Here is a 27,932-nt window from a genome sequence, read left to right as displayed (position 1 = left end):
AGAGTAGTCTGGGGTTTCAGTGTATAAAAGCCTCCCCCCCCCCCCCCCCCAAAAAAAAAAAAAAAAAAAAGGCACAAATCAGAAGGAAATCTCTTGCTGAATCAGGCAGTTCTGGACTTTCCTCACTCCCCTACCCATTCTGTGCACTTCTGGCCTCAAACCAGCCCACCCATCTGCTCTTTACTGCACTACACGCTAGCTTCGCAGCTCAAGCTTCTGCTGCCTCACAAAACCCACATTCTACGACCTGTTCATATAGCTGGCACACTCTGGGAAGTTTAAGAGCTGTACAGGTCTTACAACATACATTGTCGTTCGGGTAGAGGACACGGGAAATGTTCTCAGCCAGGTTTCTGTCCAGCACAGCCTGAATATAGTCACCAACATTAACTGGTAAGAAAAAAAACCAAAACACAACACAGAAGGGATCACATTACTGCGTCCAGGTTTCTTGGTTACATGATATTATCAGAACTGGCAGTGTGGAATCGGATAACTAGGGAGCTGAACAAAGAAAAGATTACGTTAGAGCTTGCAAATTAACATTCAGCTTTGTGGTCCAATTTAAACCAGATTTATCCTTTCCACTATAGTTAATAAAAAAACACTTTCCAAGCTTCCCTTGTGCCAATGCTGTATTTTCAGAATCTGCTGTTCACCATGGGGGTAACTTTCTAACAGCCAGCATAAATTTTAAATCGAATAGGCCATACGTTAAATCAGTTTTCAAAGTACACTGTGCATCTAAGTTCTTTTTCAAAGTTATTTCATCAAAACCGCACGCACACAATTACACCTGCTAATCCGCGTGCAGATTCTTATAGTGAAAATTCACAGACGCTTAATGAAAATGCAAAAAAGTATGCGCACACCCCAAGCCTGTCTCCAGGAATGCACACCCAGGACATACCCATGTAAGTGTACTCACATACTGGGCAGGTTATTTTGTAAAAGGCCATTTCCACAGGGAAAGCATTTCTAAGATATGGGTTTTTGGGGGGGGGGGGGGGGGGGAACTTATCATTTGCTTCTACAGAGGGTTTTTATGCAGTTTGATAACTGCCCTCCCTCCTCAGTGTAGGTAAACGTACGTGCATCGTTCAGGGCGTGCACCGTTACCCACATAAGAGGGGCAGGGATAGTATTGACCGAGATTTCGTGTTCAAATCACTGCACATATTTTCTGGTGTGCGCTTTGCACCCACACTTTGTACCTGCGGTGTGGATGCCGGTCCTCGTTTCTCTTTAAAAACGAGCTTGCAGTACTTGTGGGACTGCAAGCCCTGCAGGCAATATCAAGATTGCCCTCCCTGTGCTTTATCTACTAAAAATCATTTGACAGAGGAAAAACAAAAACAAACAAAACACAGAACAAAAACAGTTCAGAAGTAAGAATCAGCCTTAAACCTTGTGAGCTGTCTTCTTTCTCTCCTCTCATTGCAAGCCTCAAATAAGTGACACAGAGCTGTCGGCTGTATTTGTCTCGATGTGGCAAATAAAGTCTGTTCAGTAGGGCCTGACAGGCATAGACTAGGAGAAGGGGCTGAGACGACGGTATTATTCCATCACATAAAGCACTGGGGTAACCTGCATGGGACAGCAGCTACAACCCTGAAAGGCAGTGGTAGCACTAAAAGTTGGGTGAGAGATGGTGGGGGGGGGGAGCGAATGTCCAATCCCAAATTAGAGTAAAAAATATATTTAATATAAAGTTTGTTGCTGGGCCAACCAGAAGGCCATGTTGGGTCTATGTACTTGCTCAGGTTTCCCATATTTGGCATGGGGGTGATTTCTCTCATCACCTGGCAAGGGTGGAACAATGGATTCACTGTTTGAAAATGTTGGACCTGGAAGGGCTGAACTCAGAAATGGACCTAACTTTTTTTTTTTTTTTAATTTGTCTTTTACTTCTCTTCAGGATGTTGGACATTCTGATTCTGCATCTGTGCTTACATGTTAGGCTATGCATTTGCCAATAATGTTTCTGTTTCAGGCTATGAGATCATGATGTCACAGGCATTGAAACCGGAAAGGCGGCCATCTTTAAAGAGGGTGTGTCAGGCTGAGTCGGTTTGCTGTCTAACTTGTTTGGACATTAACCACTCAGTGTGGATCTCCCAATATCAAAACAGGAACTTCATGCGTTTCAAATAAGTCCCCCTGATGCAGGAGATTTGAAACGCCAGTTGACATCGGGGTTTTGTGTATCTCTATCACACTGATTTCTCTGAATACTTCACCTATAGGTGTATTTTATGTGCATTAGAAAAGTACTTGAAAAATGTATTAATTTTTTTAATACTGTTACCTTCATATGCTTTTTGGGTGAACGATTGAGAGGTCTGGGCTACCACTTTATAGGCAGTCTTGCACTTGTTCCTGGTTTGCTGACACCCTTATAGACTGCAAAGAAGCTGTCCGCTGGGAAGTATATATGATTATGATCCTGCTTTGATTTTTTGATGTGGGGCAGGTCCTGTGGGTTCTTTTATCTGCCATCATTTCTGTGTTACCAAGTCAGCCCCTACCCATATTCTGTCTAGGAACAGCATCAGAGTATAAACAAAACTAGCCTCCTACTCACATGAAGTTAAGGAATCATAATATGAGATTTTAGCAAGTGGGAGTCACTTTCTCGACCCACTTTGCATTGACTGAAGAAGATAATTACCCATATTAGTCAGGGGGAGGAGGGGACCTGAACAGCGTCAGCAGTACTGTATCCAGGTGTGTTATATCCTCATTTTTAGAAGTTAAAACAATTTTACACACACATATACAAAACTGTGTTATAGCTTTTGAAAATCAAAATAATTCCCCCTATTTTTAAAGAAATAAACAGCACGTTTAGAAAGTCCTGTTTGCATCTTGTATTTTTTTTTCATAATTTTAAAAATAATCCTCCCTGCACCCTGCGGGAAGATGCCCCGCTCTTTCAGACACTCACAGTCCCGCAGGTTGAAGTCATTAGGGGCCCGGGCAGACCACAGTCTCATGGTGTTCACAGTGTTATTCATATATCCTGGCACAGGAGTGTCATAGGGCATTGCAAGCACCACCTAGGAGAGTAAACAGTACAATGTAATGCAGACTGAACAAAAATCTGAAGTGGTTGCTTTCTAAAAAGCAAAATTAGATATCCCATGTCAAATTTGCAAAGAATGTCTCAAGTACTTTTTAAATGTATTCAAGGAACACAGAAGTTTGGTATAGTGAAGTTCATAAAAGAACCACAAGCAGAGGCTTGAAACACTGGTGGAAAGGCTGAAGAGGTTAGGGCTGTTCAGCTTGGAGAAGAGATGGCTGAGGGGGGATATGATAAAGGTCTTTAAGACCATGAGAGTTCTTGAACGAGTAGATGTGAATCAGTTATTTACACTTCAGATAATAGAAGGACTAGGGGGCACTCCATGAAGTTAGCAAGTAGCACATTTAAGACTAAATCAGATAAAATTCTCTCACTCAATGCACAATTAAGCTCTGGAATTTGTTGCCAGAGGATGTGGTTAGTGTAGTTGGGTTTAAAAAAAGTTTTGATAAGTTCTTGGAGAAGTTCATTAACTGCTATTAATCAAGTTGACTTAAGGAATGGCTTCTGCTATTACTGGCATCAGTAGCTTGGATCTTCTTGGTGTTTGGGTACTTGCCAGGTTCGGCCTCTGTTGGCAACAGGATGCTGAGCTTGATGGACTCTTGGTCTGACCCAGCATGGCAATTTCTAATGTTCTTAAATGTTTTGTACACTTAGAGAACTGCTTTTCAACAAACATTTTGCAAAACAAGAAGCCATCAACATCTGAACATATTTAAATTTAATAAAAAAGTGTTTTATTGATTAGCCACTATATTAACTTTCCTGGCATATGACAGTTACATACTGATTCATCTGGACTACAAGGGAAGGAGTGTAGTAGGGCACTGGAGTATGTGATGTGAGGTACAGTTGGTATTGAATGATGGGATTAAATGAGTGCTCTTAAAGACAGGCTATGCTGAAAGTGGGGGCTGCCATGCAAGACAGACTTACAGTTGCCTGGACGAATGAGAGGGAATGGAGGGGAGAGGGTTTCCAGGAAGTAGATGGGTTTGATAAGGTTGCCCTGTAATGGGACCCCTAATCATGGATTTAATGATGTTTGCAGAAGGAAGGTTGAGGGGACCAATTTGGAGAAAGTGAACACTGGTGGATACAAGTTGATACTGTGCACACATGAGAGGAAAGGAGGATGAATGTGTCTTAAATTACATTTTTTCTCAGTTCATGTTAGAGGTTTAAACAGAAGAAAAAGATACAACTGTCTTTTCTAGAGTTGATTAAACAGAAATCTGATCATTTTTATGCAAGAAAAACTTGTGTAATACTGAGACAGTTTAAAAAAAAAAAAAGTTATTTCCAGGGATTTTTTGGCATCATAACTTTTACAAAAAAAGAAGAGTGGGAATTGTGATGGAAAAGCCCGTTAGTGAGAAGTGTCTGGGGACAGGGCAAGACTCAAATCCTTCCTAACAGTCACCAAGTAACCAGGCAGTGACTGTTCTCCAGATATGAGCCTGGCCCACTTCTCTAAAAGAAAAAAAACAAAACAAAAAAACAAAGCATTTCTTCAACAGTATACTTGAGGTCCATATTCAGTAAGCAGACAAGTTATCCAGCTACATTCAGTCAGATAATTTGCCACAGATAGGACAAATATTGTGCTGAACATATTGGATATTTGGGGACCCACAACTGGATAAGTTTAAACCTATCCAGCTATATTCTGAACTTAGCCAGTTAGGGTTAAAGTTACCCTGGTCCACGTAACTGAACAATTAATCACAACAGCCAATTTAAGTATAAAAATACCCTCTAGGTAATGGGTCCAATCTCCAACCCCAAAAATCTAAAAATTGTGTCCAGACAGCCTCCCCTCAGCAAATTAAATCTAAGTTGTGGTCCTAAGGAGCCTACAAAGTCCCTCTCCCCCCCTCCCCAATTTTGAAAGCAGGTAGGTAGAATCTGAGTTTCCTATCCTCTTCCCTTCCTAGAACCCCCAAGGCCAGTGGGAGTTAGACACATCTGTACTGCTCCCAACAGCATCCAGCTTTGCTGTTGCAATACTCTCCTTGCAGTAATGCTGGCAGCATATGCTGGACGCTGTCAGGACACTTATGAATGTATCACACTCCCAGAAGTACTGGGGGGGGGGGGGGGCAGGGTAGGAGTTGCAGGAGAATTTAGGAGGGAGCCCAGGTCCTACCTGTTGATGTCAAAATTGGGAGGAGGGGCAGAGGCAGGGTGGCTCCTCAGGTGCTATGGCCCATAGCTTATGCTAACTCACTTGGGGATGGGGACGGGGGGGGGGGGGGGGGGGGGGAGAATAGGGCCTGTTGGCCCAGATATTTTTTTTTTTGGTATTTAACTCATTTTTAAATATAGCCAGTTAAAATTGATATAAAAAAAAGTCTACAAAATCATGAAAGGACGAACAAGTTAATGTAAATGTTATTTACTCTCTCAGATAATAGAAAGACCAGGGGGCACTCCATGAAGTCAGCAAATAGCTCATTTAAAACAAATCGAAGTCTTTCACTCAGCACATAAGCAGCTCTGGAATTCACTGCCAGAAGATGTGGTTACAGCAGTTAGTGTAACTGGGTTTAAAAAAAGGTTTGGATAAATTCCTAGAGGATAAATCCATAAACTGCTATGAAGATAATTAATAAGAAATAGTAGCTTGTGATCTAATGTTTAGGTACTTGCCAGGTACTTGTGACTTGGATTGGCCACTGTTGGAGACAGGATACTGGGCATGATGGACCCTCTGTCCAACCAAGTATGGCATTTCTTATATTCTTAAGAAACATTATCTGGATACATCAAGAAAATGTTCTGCACGAGACTATAAATTGTCCCAGTATACTCCCAGAAGCAGACAGCTCAAAGTCAGCCAACAGGAACCACCAAGTCCTTAAAAGGGAAAGATGTACAGACTTCTGGTTCTGGGCCCTCTAACACAAACCCATGCTCTGTATAAATCACATACTACAATACTGACAATTTTTCTTAAAAGCATAAATTCTTGCAAGTTGAAATTTATATTCAATGACATGAGTTGAAGTAGGAAGAGAAACAAAGTGGAGATGCTTCTCCCTATCACCCTTCCAGTGCCCCACCCATATCTTGGTCTGTCTTTCGCTCTTCCCACCATCACTTGTTTCATTCTCACATCACCCCCCCCCCCCCTTTTTCCCCCCTTCTGCTCTCCATGTCCATCGCTTCTACTCTCTCACTATATGGCCACCCCCATCGGATTCCTCTCCTTCATGTTCTCCCTTCCCACCTCAGCTCTGAAGTACTTCTCTGCCTTCGACCACCCCAGGAAGAGCAGTGATAGGAGGCGAGCACATGCTCTCATGTCCCTTCAGTCGCCCTCCCCCTCTGTCCTCTTCCTTTTTATAATGGGAAGTGCTCTCGGTGCCCCCAGACTGCTGCAGTGAGGGAGGAGTGCAGCGGAGGAAGAAGAGGGGGCTCTGTTTGGTTAGTAGTAGGATGGGCTCTAGTTTGCTCAAGACATTTCCTTCCTTCACTGAGCCGGGGTCCCATCCCATCCCAATCCAAGCCCTGCCTAAGGCTTTTTTTTGGGAGATAAAAAATTGTGTGCATGCTGCTATGAAAAAAATATTGCACAAAATTCAAAGGAAAAAAAGAAGCCTTCATTGATGCATGAGGGAGAGATCATTTCCTTCTTGCTTTTCAGTTAACTACTCACCAACCATCAAGATCCCAATGCTGATTATAGTATGGGTTCTGGTCCAAAAGCAGCAATTGAGAAGTAGAAAAAATTAAAAAAAAAGTCTTAGTGCATTGCAAAACTACCCATTCAATTGGTACCACCCCACTGATCTCTGAACAAGTGATGTAAATTGTTCACTGGAAGAGAAGTAATTGTACTAAACTGCTTTTGTAACTCCAAGACTGTCCTAACTGCATCTACCAAGAGTATCCAAAGCCTATGCAGTTCAGTTATGAGGCTTGTAACTCACCATACATACAACACACCTGGTTACAAACCAGTAAGGACAGAAAAGCAACAAGTTTCCGCAGGTCTTGTCCTGAACACAACTATTGACTTTCCCATAAAGAGGGCAATTTTCAAAGCAGTCCACAAGGGGTTAAAGTTTGTGAGTGCTTTGTAACTGCAGACTTTAGTCTGAATTTTCAAAGCGGATTTATGTAAGTCTGCTTTGAAAACATGCAGGCGCCCCCAGTATGTGTTGCCATGCACACTTGCAACTACACCTGCTTCTGAGCATTTGCATGTAGATTTACACACACACTTTCAAAAATCTAGTACATATGTGTAAATCCTTTCCTCACCCTGCCTAAGAATGTCTCAGTGTGCATAATCAAGTTACACATGCTTGTACATACACTGTTCCCTGGTTAATTTTCAAAAAGATGGTTTAGGTACATGTACCTTTAGAAAAATCAGCCCCAAAGAACTCAATTTAAACTAATTGAGTTTTTGTGCCTTAAAGTATCATTCTGCCACTAGAAACTCACGCTGGGTGCCAGATCAATGAAAGTTATGCTGCCTCAGACTAGCCACTCAACTGTCTTTTAGAAGGATAAGAAAACAGCTTCAGTTAAAAAAAAAAAAATATAAAATAAAAAAAAAAGTGTATGAGCAAATCCAACCATGAAGTATCTCTCGGAGTCTGAGAATGGAGGGCAGCGTTTGGCACAAACAATGAAGGTCATTGTTTGCTATCTACATTATAACCTTTAGCTTAGATATCAAAAGGGTTTTACTGAAGAGTGTCTACAAATGCTCACACAAAAAAACCCCAAACATTCAGCTTTAGCAAAGTACCTGTGTGTCGACCCATTTAGCTCCGGTTTTGGCAGATTCTACTCTTCCGTAGAAGTGAACAGGTAGCATGTACTCGGGACGTGCCTTCTCCCAGGGGTTCCCATGTCTGAGCCAGTCATCTGCTTCCTCCACCTAGTAATGTTCAAGTTAAAAAGCAAACTTAAAAAACATAGGATTTGTTTTTTAAATCTAGAATATCAAACCATCCAGGTTGACCTTTTCCTATAATGCCTAGGATGACAGCATGGCAAGCCCCAAGACTCCAGCATCAGCAGTAACTCCTGGTGGCTACCCAAAGCCTGTGAAAGATGGCTGTTTGGGCACTAGGGAGGAAGGGGGTATACTCTGCGATTGTGCCTGTGTAGGACATGGCGGGGGTTTTAGAACGTTTCAACACAAAATGAAGGAAAGAATTCTCTCCTAGTTTAATTAAGCTGTGGAATTTGATGCCACAGGATATGGCCAAAGCTAGCAGTAAAGCTGGGTTTAAAAAGCAAGATTAGGTAAGGACCAATTTTCATTCCTGTAGTACCACAGATCAGTCCAGACTCCTAGATTTTGCCTCCCTTCCAGCAGATGGAGACAGAGAAAGGTTTGCAGGCACAGCTTCTTAACCCGGTGTGCCACCTGCATCTCTTCAGTATTAATCCGTCCCCAAGCAGAAAATACTTAGAACAAAACGTCTAACCAATTAACGACACTACATCCCCCAGAATGAGCAGAGGACAAGGAAATTTGTAATTAGATTTAGAATACGCCATAAAAGGACTAATGAGAAACCTGTGCCATTCTTCAGACTTAATCAGAAATATTAAAGTAGACAGATCGTGTGGACTCTCCAAAAACTCCTCTCCCCCACAGGACGGGACTCTGGACTGATCCGTGGTACTACAGGAACAAAATTAGCAGGTAAGAACCAATTTTCCTTTCCCTGTATGTACCCAGATCAGGACAGACTCCTAGGATGTACCAAAGCTTCCCTAACCTGGGAGGGACTGCGAGAGTCCCACTCAAAGAACACTTCTATCAAAATTGTTGACAACTGTGGCCTGGACGTCCAATCATTAGTGTCTGGCAAAAGTATGTAAAGACATTCAAGTAGCCACCCTGCAAATCTCTTGCGGCAAAACCAGTTGGCACTCTGCCCAGGAAGCCACCTGCAAACAGTGAGAATGAGCCTGTAACCCCTCCGGGACAAAACAACCACAACAGATATACATGGACCCAATAGCATCCTTCAACAAACGCGCTATTGTGGCCTTTGACGCTTTTTGACCCTTTTTTGCACCACGCCACAACACAAAAAGGTGATCAGATAGCCTGAAACTGTTAGCAATCTCTAGATATTGCAACAAGGCCCTCTGACATCAAGACTTCTCAATTCCTTTGCATGAGGTGTATTCCTCTCCAGATTTGTAAAGCTTGGAAGCTCTACTTGACTAACTTAAGTGGAATGCTGAAACTACCTTTGGCGAAAAACGGAACCGTCCTCAGTGAAAACTCCACAAACCTAAATCCGCAAAAAAGGTTCCCTGCATGGCAGGGCGTGAAGCTCAGACATCCTTCTGGCTGAACAATCGCTACCAAGAAAACCACCTTCAAAGTCAGATATTTTATGATGGCCCTCTCTTCAGAGGCTTAAATGGCACCTCACTCATGCTAATGAGACCAAGTTAAGGCTCCAAGAAGGACAACTTATGAACAGGGGCGCAAATGCTTCGCTCCCCAAAGGAAACACACCACATCTGGATGTGCAGCCAGGGTTGCTCCATGAATCTTGACCCACAAGCGGCCCAAGGCAGACACCTGCACTCTCAGGGAATTAAATAAACCTTTCATTAGGCCCCTCTGTAAAAAGGCCAGAATCTGTGCCACCGATGCTTTGAGGAATAACCCCCTGCTCCATACCTCAAGACTCAAAAGACCCTCCTAACTCAGACATAGGCCAAGGAAGTAGAGGTCTTGTGAGCTTGCAGCAGAGCAGAAACATCATCCGGATAGCCTCTCTTCTTTAAAATTGCCTCCTTTCAAAAGCCAAGCCACTGGACAAAACGATCCACCTGATTTGAAAATATAGGGCCCTGCTGTAGAAGATTTGGCAGATGGTCCAGCCTCAGGGGGTCGTCCACTGCTAGACTGATCAGACCCACAAACCAAGGCCTTTGTGGCCACTCTGGAGCCATGAGAATCACCTTTCCCAGGAGGAACTCTATTTTCCTTACAACCTTGCCCACCAGCGGTCATGGAGGAAACACTTAGATCAGAATGTCGCGTGGCCAAGGAAGCACCAAGGCAATCAATCCCCTCCACTCCGTGCTCTCTTCTGCAACTGAAGAAAAGTGGTGCCTTGACATTCCTCAGAGTTGCCATCAGATCCATATGAGGCATGCCCCATCTGCGAGAAGCGAGGGTCATGGCATCCTCTGATAGCTCCCATTCTTCGTGATCCAACTGTTGCCGGCTGAGAAAATCCATTTGCACATTGTCAGACCCCACTATGTGCGATGCAGCTAGCAAGGCCAAATGCTGCTCCACCTGGGACATCAGCATCTCCACTTCCCGAGCTCCCAGGCCACCATCATTGCATTGTCTGACAGGCTGACTGCCCGGTTGTGCAGAAGGGGAAGAAAACTTCTCCAGAGCCAACTGTACCACCCTCATCTCTAGGCGATTGATGGACCAAGTCGCTTCCTCTGTTGGCCATTGGCCTTATACCGCCTGGGACTGACAAACAGCCCCCGCAACTGGTGAAACTGGCATCGGTAGTCACTACCATCCATTGCGGTCCACTCCGTGCCCCAAACAGTCCCAGCCAAGCCACTAGTAAAAAAGACTGGACCTGGCAAACTAAGCAGCAGTGGAAGATGAAACAGCTCCGATGTCTGATCCCATCGGGATAGCAACATTTTCTGTAGAGGTCTCGTATGAGCAAACGCCCAGGGGACGAGTTCCAAAAGTTGAGGCCATGGAACTGAGGACCTGCAAGTAATCCCAGACCTACACACACTTTTTTTTTTTTTTTTTTTAAACACTCCGGTACAGAACCAAAGGTTTTGCACCACCTCCATCTGCTGGAGATAGAAATACTGAAGAGATGCAGATGGCACACCGGGTTAAGAAGCTGTGCCTGCAAAAAACTGTCTCCATCTGCTGGAAGGGAGGCAAAACCCAGGAGTCTGGATTGATCTGGGTACGTATAGGGAAAGGATTGTAACAAATTTCTGGAGGACTGGTTTAACAAGCATTATCTCTACTCTTACTTTTGAAATGGAATCAGTTTTCCTACTGGGATTTTCCCAGTACTTCCATCCACTGTCAGACAGAAGATCGGATCAACGGAACAGTGATCTGACTCAGGCTGGCACTCATGTTCTGGGCTGTATCCTGTACCACCTTGCTCTAAGGGAAGGCCTCTATCTAGGGACCTTCATTTTCATTTTTCCCATGAATTTGTCAAGGTTTATTATGACAAGAACAAAACAGTAGAAAATCAGTTGGGAGAAAAAAAAAACAAAACACCTCACTTTTTCTGGGTAAATATCAGAATTTATTTTGATGGATAGAGCTAGGACAATAAAACAATATTAAGCAAATTCTCCCACTCAGCAGCATATCCCTCTCTATCTGCATCCCCTGCCTGGCATGTCCCTCTCCTACTTGCCACCCTTCCCTGCACTTCAACAACATTCATCCTTGCTGGTGCTGGCTCTGGGTTTCTCCTTCAGCAGCTCCTGGGCTCTGCAGCACTGCACTTCTGCTTTTGTGCAGGGCCAGAGGTGGTTCTGGTGGACATGGCCTGCTTCAAACACGTTTGTGGCACCAGACAGCAGGCACTTTGGCTGCTTTGGGGGGGGGGGGGGGTGGTGGTGACAGGCAGGACCTGAAACATGGCACGGGCTTTGGCCCACACTGGCTTCCAGCAATGGCAGGAGGCCTTAAAACACTAAAAAAGTCTCCAGAGCTGCAGATGTAATCAGTCTAAAATTGGGGTGAATATCTGTTTAAACATATTGTCACCTTTGGAAAAATTTGGGAGTTTGTCTCTAAAGCTTTTAGATATAGGTGGGATCCTCTAGTTTTAGGTTTAAACTGATTTTCACTCAAATTCAAAATACTTTCATCACCTTCAGTCTTGTGAGAGTTGCTATATGCATCTTATAAAAAAAAAGTCACTTAAATAGTGCACCCCATGCACAAGGGCAGCCTTGGGATACAGCCAGCTTTAGTTTACTTTAAGTATTAAAACTATTGATCTTACAGTTTCTCTTCAACAGAATAAAAACCCGATCTGTAGATTTTAAAGTGAGAGAGCAGTTTATTGTCATGGGTACAGCACAATTCTATCTGGTAATGGGTTAAACGCAGAAATAATTAGCAGATAGGCCATGTTAATGTGGAAATGTGTGCAGAAACTGTATAAACTTTACTCCTGGGGGAATTCTGTGCTACTGTGGAACGCAGAATTTCCCCCCTGCGCAGAAAATAGCAGAGGAGACCCCGGCATGCTGCGAACGGAGCACATCCTGCGGCGAAGATGAAGGCCCGGCGCACGATTCGCGGTGAAAATGGAAGGCCCGTGTGCCGCGAATGGCGCGCCGGGCCTTCATCTTTGCCGCGAACAGAGCACATCCCGCGGCATGCCGGTGAGAGAGAGAGTGTGTCAGAGGGGAGGGTGAGAGAAAGCATGGGAGGTAAGAGGGTGGGTGGGGGGTTGCCAGTGAGAGAGAATGTGTGTGTGAGAGAGAGGAGAGGGAGTCTATATGAGGAGATTGTGAAGGAGTGTGTATGTGTGTGAGAGACTGGGAGCTTGTGTGTATGTGAGGGTGCTAGCCTGTGTGAAGGGATTGTGTATGTGTGAGACAGAGAGAGAGACAGAGACATAGGTAGCCTGTGTGAGGATGTATGTGTGAAAGAGAAAGGGAGCTTGTGTGGGTGTGTATGTGAGAGAGTGAGGGAGCCTGTATGAGGGTGTGTGTATGTGGAAGGGACACTTACAGTGAATTTCTAGGGAAATTCTGCAACTAAGTAATAACTTTTTTCTGTAATAATTTAAAATGTAATTACTTAAGGACTGTCATGTAAATTGTGTTATTTTGACCAACATAAAGTTTGCAGAATTCCCTCAGGAGTAAAACTTGTTTCATCTTTCAAACACACTGTACCACTTGGCAACAACTCTGGCTCAACCCTTACAGACTTGCATAAAAAAGGATTTGAGTCTGGTCCTTTTGACATGAACGGGTTAAATAGATTTAAAAAAGGGAAAACATTTTGCAAGAATGAAGTTGAACTACGCTCCGCTTGGGCTAGGAGTTTCCCAGCTTGTGCTGCCCACCAGCAACAGGGTCAAAGGGCACTGCAATCACGTTACATGAGCTGCTCTGGGAAGATCTACATAAAGGCATTTCCCATCTCTCTGGCTAAGGAACTCAGCAAGTGACTGAGAAAAGGTTTGAGGTTTACTTTTACTATGGCCACCTGGGGCCATTCATGCATTAGAGGCTGGGAGTTGCAATCCAGGGGAAGCGAAACATGACAGGCATGCTGGCAGAATGCAGACAGAGCTTACGGAAACTGACCGGGGCGGGGGATGTCTGCGATACAGGAAGTCACACATCTGTCAGCATTAATGCCAATTTACAAGTAACCCATAAACATAAGTTTACTTACTGTAAAGAAGAAGGAAAAAAATGGCAAGAGTGCACAATACCAGAGAAAAACGGACAGCCACCTCCACAAGAATGAAACCGCTAGAAATGGATTTTTACACTTTCAGATTTTGGCCAGTAGTCTAATCTGTACCTGCCAGCCATCTCTGATCTTCTGGTTAAATATGCCATATTCATAACGGATGCCGTAGCCATATGCAGCTAGCCCAAGAGTTGCCATCGAATCCAAGAAACATGCTATATATAAAACAAAAACACACAGCAACAGATGGATTGAACAGAACATCTCAGCAGCTATATATATGCCTTTTCTACCCATTACACTTACTTCCTCACGGCCCAGTGTCCTCCCTTCTTGTATATTTACTTCCTATTTCTGATCATTTCTATATACATCCATTACCTGTGGATGCCATGCCTTGTCACTTTATCTACATTGGGCCTACCTTTAAGAAAAGGAAGAATAAGATCACATTTACAAAATAAAATAGATAAGACCAAGGAAATATAAAAAAAACCATCAAGACTACTTTGGTGGAAAACAAAATCTGATGCTTAAGAGTCTTTGCACTTCTGTATCTAACAGACCCGATTACATAATATAAACTAACCCCATGCATATCTAAACAAGCTTTCATGTGCACAGATGCCCCCCCCCCCCCCCGCTCCAGCCCCTTTACCAATGCCATATTCCAGAAGGAAGAATACCAAGGGTTATCCAAATGCTGCTATAAGATGAATATTGAACAGTTAGAACACAGACGTCACCATGCTGGGTCAGACCGAGAGGCCATCAAGCCCAGTATCCTGTTTCCAACAGAGGCTAATCCAGATCACAAGGGCCTGGCTGGATCCCAAAATTAATGGAGGTGGAAGCCATCAATCCAGTGACTGGATGCTATAAAGCTAAGTTTCAGAATCCTTTCGTCAAGACACGATTTATAAAGGATTTACACTAGCTCACTTTTACCTGTGCTGGAATATTAAGAGGCAAGTCTTTTAAGTTTGTAATTAGAAAAGACCACAGGACTATAGTTCCACTTTCATGGACTTTATTTGTAATTATCAATTTGCATTTAGTTTCCAAAGCAAGCCTGCCCGACTAAAGCAATGATCCTTTGACCTTTGCACCACCTACCCCCGGGCACTGCGAAAGCATGCACGCTTCAGAGCAGTGACTGGGAAAGGACAGTCATATGCTGGTCGCCCCGAACCAAGCCCCAGCTTCTCACTCACACTCACCTGCAAGTCTTCCAAGACCTCCATTGCCAAGGCCGGCATCTTCCTCAACTTCCTCTAGCTCCTCTATGTCCAGCCCAAGCTTAAAATAAAAATTAAAAAAACAAAAAAAAAACAAAACAAAAACCTCAAGAATTGTGCAAATGCTGATGGAATTCTGAGACACTGAGCAGTAATAAAATGCAACAGTAATGTTTTATAAAAATGATCAAACGTCAAGAGAAAAAAAAAAAGATTTTCTGACTAGCAAGCGATTAGCAGACAGTTTTCCAGAACAATCCATCTATCCTGGCAAAGCACTGTGCTACAGCAAAGCACACTGCTCTACAGCAAGTGTCAGTGTTTCCCTAAAGGAAGACACTAGCCACTTCTTTTACAGTCTAATTTTCAGGGTGGTGTGCCACACCTGATGCTAAGCTGGGGAGAGAGAGAGGACTTTGCTCTAGAGCTGTGCACGCCTTGCAAGGTCTGAATCTGGCTTTCAGAAACTTAAAGCTCATTTTGCTCTCAGATACCATGCATTGACAGAGTTCACGCTTCTAGCAGAGTCCCACCCTTACAAGTCATTCCCTACAGATTGAGGCCCAGCCACACAGACAACTGAATCTTGGCTCACAGGAGACTTTCTAAATATTTACTAGACAGCAGTGCATGGAAAAATCTTAGCAGCAAGTAAGACCCTTAATTTTTTTTAAACAAAGAGCAATACAGAACAGTTTTTCCTCCTGAAAACTAGCAAAACATTTTCCTCACCATAAAATTATCAGTCTTATGCTGTGGAGAGATAGTTTCCTACCTTGTGCTAAAATAGGAAGCCATCCTTCAGCCACGCTGATTTGGCAAGTGTTAGGCATTTGACAATACAGGCTGTGCCCTCTCTCAATGAGGTGCCCACACAATCCATCTCTCTCCCCACCCCCCCAATCCAGCCATGGCCACCCACGAGGAGAAGAGATATGGGGGAGGGCACCTTGGACTCTTTCAAACCTTGACTGCTTTACTATAGGTCCTTTTACTCAATTATCCTCTATTAAGGCAGTGGCGTAGCCACGGGTGGGCCTGGGTGGGCAGGTGCCCACCCAACTTAGACCCAGGCCCACCCAACTAGCACCGGAACTGCAAGGCTGTTGCGGGATCCCATCCCCGCGACAGCGAACAAGAGAACCCACGCCTCGCGCGCCATCACGGCACACGTGGGGAAGCGCTGCTGCGGCCGTATGGCCAACCGGTCTTCCTGTTCGGGGGGGAGAGCGGAAGCGCTGCGCGCAGCTTCCGCTTCCTCCCCCCAATGCAGGAAGATCAGCCTCCTCTCCTGCTGCCACCCGTTCTCCTGCTATCTTCGGACCAAACGGCCCGCCGAACTTCCTGTTTGGGGGAGCGGAAGCGCTGCGCACAGCTTTCGCTTTCTTCCCCAAAGCAGGAAGATCAGCTGCCTCTCCTGCTGCCACCGGCCTCCTGCTATCTTCGGGCGTCGGGCCGTACTGCCCGCCGAACTTCCTGTCGGGGGGGGGGGGGGGGGGAGCGGAAGCGCAGCGCACAACGTCCGCTTCCTCCCTCCCCCCCCCCCCCCCGCAGGAAGATCGGCGGGCAGTACGGCCCGACGCCCGAAGATAGCAGGAGGCCGGTGGCAGCAGGAGAGGCAGCTGATCTTCCTGCTCTGGGGGAGAAAGCGGAAGCTGTGCACGTGCTTGAATGTGTATGTGTGGATGAGAATGGGAGTGTGTGTGGGTGAAAACTGGAGCCTAGGTGTGTATGTGGGTGAGAATGGAAGCTTGAATATGTGGGTGAATGGGAGCTCGAATGTGTGTATGTGTGGTTGAGAATGGGAGCCTGGGTTTGTGGGTGGGTGAGAATGGGAGCTTGAATGTGTGTATATATGGGTGAGAATGAGAGCCTGGGTTTGTGTGGGTGGGTGAGAATGGAAGCTTGAATATGTGGATAAGAATGGGTGCTTGAATGTGTGTATGTGTGGGTGAGAATAGTACCTTAAATGTGTATATGTATGGATGAGAATGGGAGCTTGAATATGTGTGGGTGAGACTGGGAGCATGGGTTTGTGGGTGAGAATGGGAGTCTGGGTTTATGTGTGTGGGTGAGAATGGGTGCCTGGATGTGCGTCTGTGTGTGCATAAGAATATAAGCCTGGGGAGGGGTGAGAAAGTGAGAACTTGAATGTGAGCTTGTGGGGGGGGGGGGGGGGAGAGAGCATATGAGAGTGACAGCTTGAGTGTGTGAGAGGGAGTCTGTGAGAGAAAGCGTGTATGTGTATGTGTGTGTGTGGGGAAGGGAAGAAGACAGTAATAGAAGAAAGACACTGAAAAGGAATTAGGAAATGAGCTATAAGGGAAAAAAATGGGAAAAAGAGACCAGGACCAACTGATTAGAAAAATACAAAGATCAGACAACAAAGGTAAAAATATATATCTATATTTTGAGATGTTAGCAATTTAAATATAAGCAACACAACCGCTCTCTCAAAATTTATGGACAGGTAGGAGCCGTGTATAAAATCGTAATAATAAGAAGGCTAAAGTACCACAAATCACCGTGAATTATGTTTGTATCATTAAGTAAACCTCATACTTAGGCGTAGATGTGAATGCTATGCTGCATAATTTGGCATTATTTATCAGTAAAAAAACAACTAGTAGACCTGCATGCCTACAGCCCACCCATGTTAACCTTGTGCCCACCCAAAAAATCAATTCTGGCTACGCCACTGTATTAAGGTCCTGTTGCTATCCAGGTTTAAATGTCTGCCTAAGTCATTCCTTTCATGTTCCCGTTTACAATACAATGAGCCTTGCTGGACCTTGTAGAGACCTTTAGAGTTTACTCACCATACATCCCTTGATGTGCAGCCGAGTGCAAATATTTACTGAGGCTGTGGAAATCAGCCAGGACAGAAAACACGGCCTTGATCAAGCTAATTTGACCACAGCAATCTTTTTTTTTTTTTAAAGAAAAAAGGGGACATTTGTCTTTCTACATTCTTCAAAGGTTTGTTCATGTATTACAGTTGAGAAATGTTAGCAATTTCCTGCCCAGGCCATTTTTTTTTTTCAAGCTTAAGTTTCCCACCGCACAGCAGCTCAGACAACTGATCATGCAGCCTTCCCCCACAGTGGATTCCCTTACATCTCATTTGTTTTAGACCTTAGTTAATAGCAATTGTTATTCTGCCCTTAGATAGCATTTAGGGTAATGAGGGCCTAGCGCTAATAGGCAGACCCGACTCTAGTAGATACCACATTACTTGTGCCAAGTTTCAAGTTTGCTCTGCATTTCCAACCAAAACCTCCCTGCTTAAAGTGGATAAAATATCATTTTCTGCTGCTTTCATTGTACTGTGTTTGGAAATCTTTAAAACCAGTTTGCTCATCAAAAGCGGCTTACCTGATAAATCGCTTCATCACATGCGTTCTGCAAACCCAGGTTTATCATGGTGTTCTGCAAGGTGCGGCCCATGTAGAATTCCAAGGACAGGTAATAGGTCCTCTGAAACAGCACAGAAGCAAAAGGCTGATCATTGACACGCAAAGCAGGAGCACTGCATTTTACCATGCGAGAAAGCAACGCCAGTAAGGAATGCGCTCGAGAAAGCTCACAGACCTCAGATGGACTTAGCACCAGCAATTTTGGGGTGTTAAATACTTTCAATTGTAAAGATAGCAAAAACATTTAAGAATAAAAGGATGACAGGACCAAATGATGCTTGTATGCATAAAAATACAGGTTAAGAAAAGAATTTCAGAGCAAATTATGAGCACTTTTTTCCTCTCAATTTTTAGCTAAATCCATAAGTTAATAGGAAAACATTTCAGTTTCTAGAAATTTTAAGCAAAAAAAAGTGTTGAAGTCTACTTTAGCAAAACCAAAAGTAATGAAAATGCAGATCCTTCACTAGTTTCAGAGTCTGACCTGCCTTCACAACACTTCCTTACAAAGGCGTGTCCACAGAGTCCTTCAAAAGGATTGAAAACAGTTGAATGTGCCAAAATTTGTAACTGTTACATAACTGCATCAGATTGTATCACTTCATGCAAAGGAACATTCAGTTCAACATCCGTTAAGGATGTTGAAGAGGGAACAACAGGACAGGAAGTGCAGTCAAGCAAGATCCAAAATTTCTGGACCACAACTAAGATCCATTTCATTGCCTGGACAAAAAGGCCACCCTATTCCTAAATTCTGGGGGGGGAAGCGGGGAGGCTGCGTTAGGTGTCGAGCCCAAGGGGGTATCATCAGGAGGGCCCACTGCATAAACATTCGGGACTGCCCTGATTACTACTGGCCAGTGCCCCAACTCTCAGAAAGCAGCCTCCCTGGTAGCATGCAAGGAACAGGGGGGGGGGGGGGGGGGAATCAGTTTGAGCCTGAAGCAGAGAAAGCACAGTGCAAAGAGCCCTCTGCTCTTTAATCCAGCCCCTCCCCTCTTTCCTGCGGTGGAAGGGTGGGAGGCACTGAAGCGGATAGCAGAATAAAGAAAAATTCAGGTTTGTTTTGCCTTTTTTCTAAATTTTTGAACCCATATTTGGTTTGGCGAGGGTCTACGTTCTGTGTGCGAGGTATTCTGCTAGTATGCGGAGATCTGCAGCAGTCCAGCTGGTTTTGTTTTCCCAATAGGCATTGTACGGGTATTGTAGGACCTGATGGACTATCTTAAAGTTTTGCCTTTTCATACAAGCTTGCTGCTGTTTGAGTTTTGGGGAGCTGGTGCTACTTTAGTTCGGCAGGTTTGCTTCCTAGGTTCTGAGTCTTTTTGCAGGGTTTTGTATTACTGCACTATCTAATTATGTTGTTGCTTCAGTAACATGAATTTTTCTTTTTCTATAGTGAGTAGAAAAAGGAAAAGATGTCATTTCAGCCTAGCCAGCCATATATACATACACAAAAGTTTAATATTAAAAAAAAAAAAAAGTGTATGATGTCCAATTATGCAATTTTGCAGGATTATTCAGAAAAGAGAGTTATGATGGGAACATGACTGCTAAGTTTAAATTATCAAAACCTCAATGCGGTTGTCCCTATGGGCCTGAAAATTAATTGGATGGGGCACCAAGGCCAATGGGTTGCCTAGGGGGCAGTGGTACACAAACCCATCCTGGGGCATCCCCAGCCAGGCACTGTTTCGGGATACTCACAATGAATGAATTTGTGTGGGAGAACGATCGGGGCCTGCAAGCACGAGCTGGCCCACAGGCCGTGCTCTGATTTTATTTCAAGTTTCTGCAGCTATAGCCGTTTCCACTGCAGGAAGATCTAAAGCAGGGGTCAGGAACCTTTTTGGCTGAGAGAGCCATAAACGCCACATATTTTAAAATGTAATTCCATGAGAGCCATACAATATGTTTAAAACTAAATACAAGTAAATGTGTGCATTTTATGTAAGATCACACTTTTAAAGTACAATAAGTCTCTGAAAATATTACACCAGGCCTTAAGACACCAATACATCTCCTATTAGGAAAACGGACCAAGTCAGGCTGCTATAGAGTCCTACACAGAAACAACACGCCAGCAGAAAACCTCACCTGAATCACGTGCTGTCCCTCACCTAACATAGAATAAAGAGACCAAAACGCATAACAAGAAGCATGCAGAAAAATCTGAATTGGAAACTGCAACAAGCCAGAGTCTCTGTATGCAGTGTAACAAAGGAAAAAAGAAACATCACCCATCCTTATAAAACAAATCAAGAAATATAAAATCATCAGCAGTAAAACTGTACTAACAAAAAGAACATATTTCGAAACAGCTGATGAGTGGAATATCCAATAATTAAAAACTCATATAAAACATTTCCAGATACCAACAAAATATTTCAAAATAGCAGACACAAAGATCCAGTAATGAAAAATAATAAGGATACAAAAATTTTTTTGCTCTGCATACCTGGGAACGTTTGATATCCAGGTGTCCTGAGATTGTTCTGAATTAGCAGGAGGTGGGGTGGTTTGCTTGGAACTTTCTCCTCTCTCAGTCACATACCAGCGCTCTCTCTCACACTGGCTCTCTGACACAACTATACACACATGCTCTCAGTACTCACATATACACATGTTTTTTCTCTCTCACTTATATAGGCTCTTAATTACACATTTACACACATGCTGTCTATCTTTTCACGCTTACACACACACACAGGCTTTCAATCACATAAATACATGCTGTCTTTTTCTCTCACACACAGACTCTCATTCACATGCTTACAAACATGTCCTCTCTTTCTCTCATTTACACACAGGCTCTCAATCACATACTCCATCACCTAAACCAGCTCTCAATCACACACAGACACACATGATCACTCTCTTACTTATACACACAGGCTCTTAATCATACATACACATGATTTCTCTCACACACAAAGGATCTCAATCATACACACATACTCTTTCACACAAACAGGTTTTCAATCACAAACTTACACATACATGTTCCCAATGGTAAACTTACATTCATGCTCTCTCTCTCTCACAGGCAGGCTCTCAATCATTCACATACATGCAATCTCACACACACACACAGGCCCCCGCGGCCTGGAAGAGGAAGTGGAGCGTATCGGGTGCGTGCGCGGCAAGAAGAGGCCACGCTGGTGCGCTCGGCATCGGCCCGAAGAAAAGAAGACTGCAGCGCGGTCGCTCATTCACTTTCTCTCTCCCCCACCTCCACCCCGGGAACTCGCGGCAGCAGCAGCCTCCTCCCAACGCTAACCTCTTCATTTTCAGCGGAGGTGGAGTCCCATCGGCCGCGGTTGAACCTCTTCATTTTCCTCCGAGCCGCGCTGCAGTCTTCTTTTCTTCGGGCCGATGCCGAACGCACTAGCGTGGCCTCTTCTTGCTGCGCACACACCTGATACGCTCCACTTCCTCTTCCGGGCCGTGGGGGGGGGGGGGGGGAAGAAGAGAGCACGCCGGTGCCGCTGACTCCAGCTGTCCTGCCGCGTTCCGCCCGGGCTGACAGCATTTTAAGTCCGGGCGGAGGAGGACCGGGGAGCAGCTGGGTCAGCGGGAAAGTGTGGCGACACTTGTCTGCGAGCCAGATGCAGCCCTCAAAAGAGCCATATCTGGCTCGCGAGCCATGTGTTCCCGACCCCTGATCTAAAGCATTGTGGCTCAAGAAGCATAGGAAGGATGAGAGAGACAGAAAAGGGGCGCAGGGAAAGGGGGAGCCAGAGAAGGCACTGCTGCTAGGCAGGAGGTAGGGAGGAAAGAGGGGGGATCCCATGGCTGAGCAGGTGATTGCGAAAGATGGGGGGCACTGGGCAAGGCGTGGAGGGTCTTACAGGGGCAAGGGATGCGGTGGGAGAGACAAAGGAGGAGATGCAGGGCAAGTAGTGGGGAGGGGAGAGGGGAGGAATGAGAGAAGATGCTGGGCAGAAGGGGAGAGGGGGTGCATTGCAGGAGCTGCTGCCGCCAGAGGAACAGCATGGCACCAAAGGAGAGCACGCAAATGCTGCAGCAGCCACTAGGGGAAGGGCGTCAATTTGAATATCTGCCCCGGGTGCAAAAAAGGCTGCTCCAGACACCGCTTCCACTTTTCCAGTATTAGTCTAATAAAATAAAAGTTGTCCTGTCTCCAAAGGTGTTTTTCTGTTTATTCACTTATCCAGCTTTCACAGCTGCCTGCTTCTGATCATGTTTTTATTCTGCAGTTTGTTTCTATTACGCTGCCAACTGGCGGGCAGCCTGCCCGTTCACAGCTTTCTACTGTATTCACTGCAGCTGGCTCTAGGCTAGGGTGTCCTCCGACATGGAAGCAGGGGTGCTTGGAGCATTTTTGCCTCCTGTTTTCAGGCAGCAAATATGGCCAGCCTTGCAAAACAATCCTCATTTTACCTGTCTGTTTCTATGGCCCAGGATACACTGTTATCTCCAGTTTATGCACAGTAAGACTCCGTTCATTTGTTTTGTCTCTTAATAAAGTTTGGAGTTGAAGCAGATTTCTCTGTCAGCGAGCAAAGAGAGTTAAGCTACATATTTAAGGTGTGCATAGGGAACATGTGATGGAAACAGAATACCAACACCACTCAACTATTCTCGTTTTCCTTTAATTCTTTTTAGTTTATGGCAAGCTAACAGAGCTTATGAGCAAGACTCAGGCTTCATCATCTCTCACTACTTGGTGATGCTCCCATTTTAAGGAGCAGTGACAAACATTTGATTAAAAAAAAGAAGATAGATGTTGGGGAAAACAAATTTTGATAGCAGTAAATATTAAACACCACCTTAAGGGGAGAGACCATGTCTGTTCAATCCACATGCACATCCTTCAGGCAGCGTGAAGGAATAGCGCAGAGGGTCAAACTTACATGCAAAGGTCTGGTTATCCAGCAGCAATAGCATAGGAGTGCACGGAGGTACAGCGCGACTTCCAGAGTTATGAAGTCAGATGAGGCAAAGAACTACAGCTATTATTCAGCCATGACATTATATTACATCTGGAAATTCTCCAGACTCCAAATCAAAACTACAGCTTTCTGAACTCGTTTTATTCATATCCCTAGGAAGCCCCGAACTTTGGAACTCCCTCCCAACCGAACTGAGAACACAACAAAATTTAAAAACCTTCAAAAAAGAACTAAAAAAACTTGGATGTTCACCAAAGCCTACCAAAACACCCTATGACTTTATGCTACAACTTCCCTCCCTACCAGCCCATATACACGTGCAGACTCAATCCAAAGCACGGAATTTAACCTGTACAATTTAACAACCAAACTATGTTGATAACGAATAAGATAAATATGTTAACAAGCATATGAATTTTTGAACACTCTGTTAAACATTGAAACTTTGTAAACCGTTGTGATGGCGAAATCGGACAATATATAAAACTCGATAAATAAAATTAATTTAATTTTTTTTTTTGCTCTTTCCCCCTCCCCTCCAACCTATATCCTACTTCCTCTCCTAAAAGCTGACAGTTGCATCTCTGCTCATGCCTAATCCTAGCCCAGCAGACACCAGGTGCTGAATTTTAGGCACTCGGGCAACCTGTCATCCAAGGTTTTTCCAGCCCTAATAAGGTTGCTGCTTCCTTCCCTGCCTGCAACCCCCACATTACCATTTACCTTCATAAACCTCTTTGGGTCAATGGTTTAAAAATGTTTAAATATCGTGTTTACCTACATTATAAAAACCAATAATCCACGACACCCTCAGTAATTTGAAAGCCTAGCCAGTTTATAGAACTGCACTTTTAAAAATGAAGTGTAATTTCTAAAGCATTCTCCAAAACATCAGGAGGAACAGATTTATAAATTCTACTAACATACAGAAGTAATGCCTGGAAGCCAATCAGATCAATAGAAAAAGGCTGCATTTAAATCAGGAACTGTATTGCTTTATAAAATGGATTTAAAGCTCAAGTCTTTAGGATTTGAATCCTGTAAAAATAAATAAATAAAAATGGATTTTTTTGAAAATCTGTCTTAGCAAGGTTTCATTTATTACTATCTGCACAACCAATCAAGGATAAAGATTTTGGAGGGAATGTTTTGCCACTACAACAAAAGTGTGTCTACCATCAGATTTTTGTAGAGTGTGAGAAAAGTGAACTAATTAGAATGCAGGATATTAAGTCTGCTTCATACTCTGCTTAAAATGGTTACATTTTTACTAAAATTAAGCTTGAAAATTGTTCATAGCATTTAAAGGATCCCAAAGTGCCTGAATCAAGTCAGTCACCATGAAATACCCCCCTCCTGCAGAAGCCACCTGCTCACCAGGTGATGGCGCTGTACACCCCAGAAAGAAGAGCTGAAAAGCAGGTTTCCTGTAGCCTCGGGCTTTGACCCACCTGCATGGCACAGAGCTGACCTTTAACCCCTCTCCTGCGGGCAAGCAAAGCTTAACAGCTGCACAAGCCCATCTCTCCCAGACTCAGCTGGGTGTTGGCTGTTGCCAGTTTTCTTGGTATGTGCATCCCAAATCATGGAGAAACCTAGTAAAAACTAAAAAGTGTCTCCTCTTTGGACTATAAATTTTAGTTTTAGTGAATATGCTCAAGACAGAAATAATGGGAGTTTTTCAGTACAGCAAATACTCCCATAGAGGGCTGGGGACAGGACATTTGATTCTGTCTGGCTTGAGTCAATCATGTCAGATGCCCTTTCAGTTGCTGAGTTATATCTTTCACCTTTAGAAGACCTTAGCTTGATTTGAAACCACACCCTTCAGCACAATAACCATCCTACAGGCCACAGGGAACAACTGTTGCTGACACACCCCAAAATACCTACCAAAGGCAGCATGCACTACAGGTTAACATTAACCTTTGATTTAGCCCTGATGCCCCTACCGTTTTGTTTTAGTTAATTCTAATCCACCTATGAGATTAAGTTTCAATAATAAAATTTCTTGTGTTCATATTGAAATAAGATTCCACTTATTTAAGAGAGCAATCCACTTTCTACAGAGATAACCCACATACCACAAAATGTGACCAGACCCACTGCAGCTACCATGGGCATATAACATGGCCATCACTTTCAGCCTCCCCAACAGCTCAGTATTTGTTAGAGAAGGGGGTCCCAGCTTCTAACCTTTGGGACCCCTGGGGAAATGAACAAATAGTGGAACAGGGTCCTAAGGGGGATGGCAATTAGCGTGCCAAAGCCAGCTGGCCAGACAGGTAAGACAGAAAGCAAAACTCGAATACCCCACCCTACCCACAATCTTGGTAAAGCTGCTGACCAATATAGGAGGACCAGGGCCAGGGTGGGACTTATCACAGTATGAAAGGACAGCAACTCACCAGTCAGAAGGAAGACAAGAGAAGTGGCGGGGTGCTCAGGTGCCATTAGATAGACACCTGGGCATTAGGTTAGTTTGCTTCAAACAGACCTGAGCACTCAGACCACAAATGATGGCTGGGGAAGGTGCGAGTACAAATAAATAGGAACCCAGGCCAGGAATTCAGACAGCTCGAGGATGTGCTAAAATAAATGGTGGGGCTGTCTCATGCCTGGTGAAGGATGTTACTAATACCATAGCAGGAAAAAAATCTCTCTGGGGGTGAGTGCTGAATTATAGTAGGTTTAGTGGAAGCTGCGGCCTAATTTTTCCATTGTCAGGAGAGTTTGGTGTTAATGTTGTTGGGTTGTATATGCATGCTAATAAAATTTTGAAATGAACAAATGGAGTGGTTAGTATGTGGGCAGATATAGGAGGGGAAATTAAATGGTGCAGCTTGCCGGGGTAATGTTTAATAAGCATTTTATATAGGATTACAGCTGTAAATTATAAATCATGGGCATATCTATCTACAAAAAGCATCTTAACCTCCAAAATGCTTCCTTCCCACAATATTGCAAAGCATTTGCCTTTATGATAGAAGCAGGAATACATAACCCCTTACTTGTGTTCACTACTACATCTTTACACAGCTACCATTTAATAAACAGAACCATGGGGTGGCAAAGTGACTTTCCTGAAGTCAAGCGTTTGGAGATCGGCCCAGGCTAGACATGAGCGAGGGCTTACTTCAGACAACTGAGTTACTGTTACTATGTAACTGCTGTAATCCAGCGCCGTACACAGAGAAACCAATCCGAGCTAGTCTACTCAGCAACTATCACTGAAAGAGCAGGGAACAAAATCAAGGCAAGCAACGCTACACAGGGAAAGGCAAAACCATCACCTCGCCTAACTTCATAAATACAAAACGTTAAAAAAAAAATTAAAAAAAAATCAATCAAGGTAGGCTAAAACCCATTTCACTTTTGCAACCAAAGTCTAATTTGGAGCAAGTAGAGGGCCTAATTAACATTTCAGATATATGCAGCATTCGTGGTATTTTTTGATTGAAATAACTAACAGTACCTGAATTGCAAATCGCCTAGAGCTAGATTTGGAAAAGGCAAATTAAATTTAAAAATCCAAAATAAAGTTAAAATTAAAAAAAAATGTATTGCAATCAAACGTCAGTCCTTTCAAGAAGTAGCCTAGTTCATAGCCTCCCCAGTCTAAACTTTGAAAAGCAAAGACAAACTCAAAATTATTGTACACCAACAATCAGTGCTGTTTGTGTGTAAATACGATCAACAGCTTCCTACATTGAAACTCAGAAGAGAGGAAGCTATTTTCCGTAAGACATCAAGGTCTTTGCAAGTTCAGCATGATGAACAGAATACCGCAGGCATTAACGCCCCCCAAAAAGTAGAATTTCAATTGAGGGAAAAATCCCCACCCTCCCACTTAATTGCGCCTTCCTTCTACCTTGGGGTCCTTCTCGTAATAGTACTGCTGTGTGCGGATCCACCGGCCCACCAAGTGATCACGGACCGTGTGGGCCAGGGCGAAGTAGTAGTCCCGGGTGGTGGCCACATTGCGGTCCTTCACCAGGGTAAAGTGCAGATGCCGGTTGAAGCCCTTCTTCAGCTCGGACACATTCTCCACGCCGACGATCCCCCTGATGCTGATCTGCTTCCGCTTCTCCTGGTCCGTCAGAGGTCTGGCCATGGCCGCGCTCAGCCTGCAAGCAGAAACCCGCACAGAGTCAGAGCAGAGGAGCAGCAGCAGCGAGCTTGGAATGAACTCGCCCGCCCCTTTCAAGGCTCCTCCCACTACCCCACCCCCACCAAGGGGAGGGAGCTCGGCACCGCCCAGCACTTGGGATGCTGACACGCCCCCTCCCCTCCCCTCCCCTGGGGAAGGCACGGGGGTCAGGCTGCCGCCTCGGAATACTTCTTCTTCCCTAGGACTGCCGCTGAGTTTGGTCGCGCCAACCTCGCTTATTTCTCGCGAGTTTGGGCTTTTTTTTTTTTTTCGTTCGTGGGTTGCTGACTATTGGGCGTTTTTTGCTGTCAATCGCGTTTTTTGGGGCTTGGTGGGTGGGACTTGAGCCCAGCTGTCCCTGTAATTGGTTGCTGCTGCCGTTGAGGCCTGTCCAGGAGGAGCACCTGGGCAGACAGGTACTGACTGCAAGTAACAGTGTCTGGTGATCCTGGAAGGTTTTATGCAGCAGGCAGGTGTGAATGCTGAGGGGAGTGAAGCACTTAACCAGAAACAATCAAAAGAAGAGGTACATGAGTGTGTGGGGGCCAGACATGTGCTGGGGGGGAAGAGAATGAGTGTGTGGGGGCAGATGTGTGCTTTGGGGGGGGGGGAAGAGAATGAGTGTGTGGGGGCAGATGTGTGCTTTGGGGGGGGGGAAGAGAATG

The 27,932-nt window shown here is 44.5% G+C and overlaps 1 protein-coding gene across 1 annotated transcript in view; it reads right to left on the bottom strand.

Annotated features, from left to right (window-relative positions):
* Positions 1 to 27,308, bottom strand: part of PYGL (glycogen phosphorylase L) — a 61,955-nt gene extending 34,647 nt beyond the window's left edge. Inside the window, exons 1-7 of the mRNA XM_029598343.1 lie at positions 26,989 to 27,308; positions 18,161 to 18,262; positions 14,768 to 14,846; positions 13,659 to 13,762; positions 7,857 to 7,988; positions 2,948 to 3,059; positions 308 to 390 (exon numbers count right to left, since the gene is read on the bottom strand). Of these exons, the coding sequence (XP_029454203.1) occupies positions 308 to 390; positions 2,948 to 3,059; positions 7,857 to 7,988; positions 13,659 to 13,762; positions 14,768 to 14,846; positions 18,161 to 18,262; positions 26,989 to 27,231 (855 nt within the window). The 5' untranslated portion in view covers positions 27,232 to 27,308. The remainder of the gene's footprint in view (positions 1 to 307; positions 391 to 2,947; positions 3,060 to 7,856; positions 7,989 to 13,658; positions 13,763 to 14,767; positions 14,847 to 18,160; positions 18,263 to 26,988) is intronic.
* Positions 27,309 to 27,932: the final 624 nt, after the last annotated feature.

This window comes from Rhinatrema bivittatum, chromosome 4 (assembly GCF_901001135.1).
Source record: "Rhinatrema bivittatum chromosome 4, aRhiBiv1.1, whole genome shotgun sequence".
Taxonomy (NCBI): domain Eukaryota; kingdom Metazoa; phylum Chordata; class Amphibia; order Gymnophiona; family Rhinatrematidae; genus Rhinatrema; species Rhinatrema bivittatum.
This window is presented reverse-complemented; position numbering and strand designations above follow the sequence as displayed.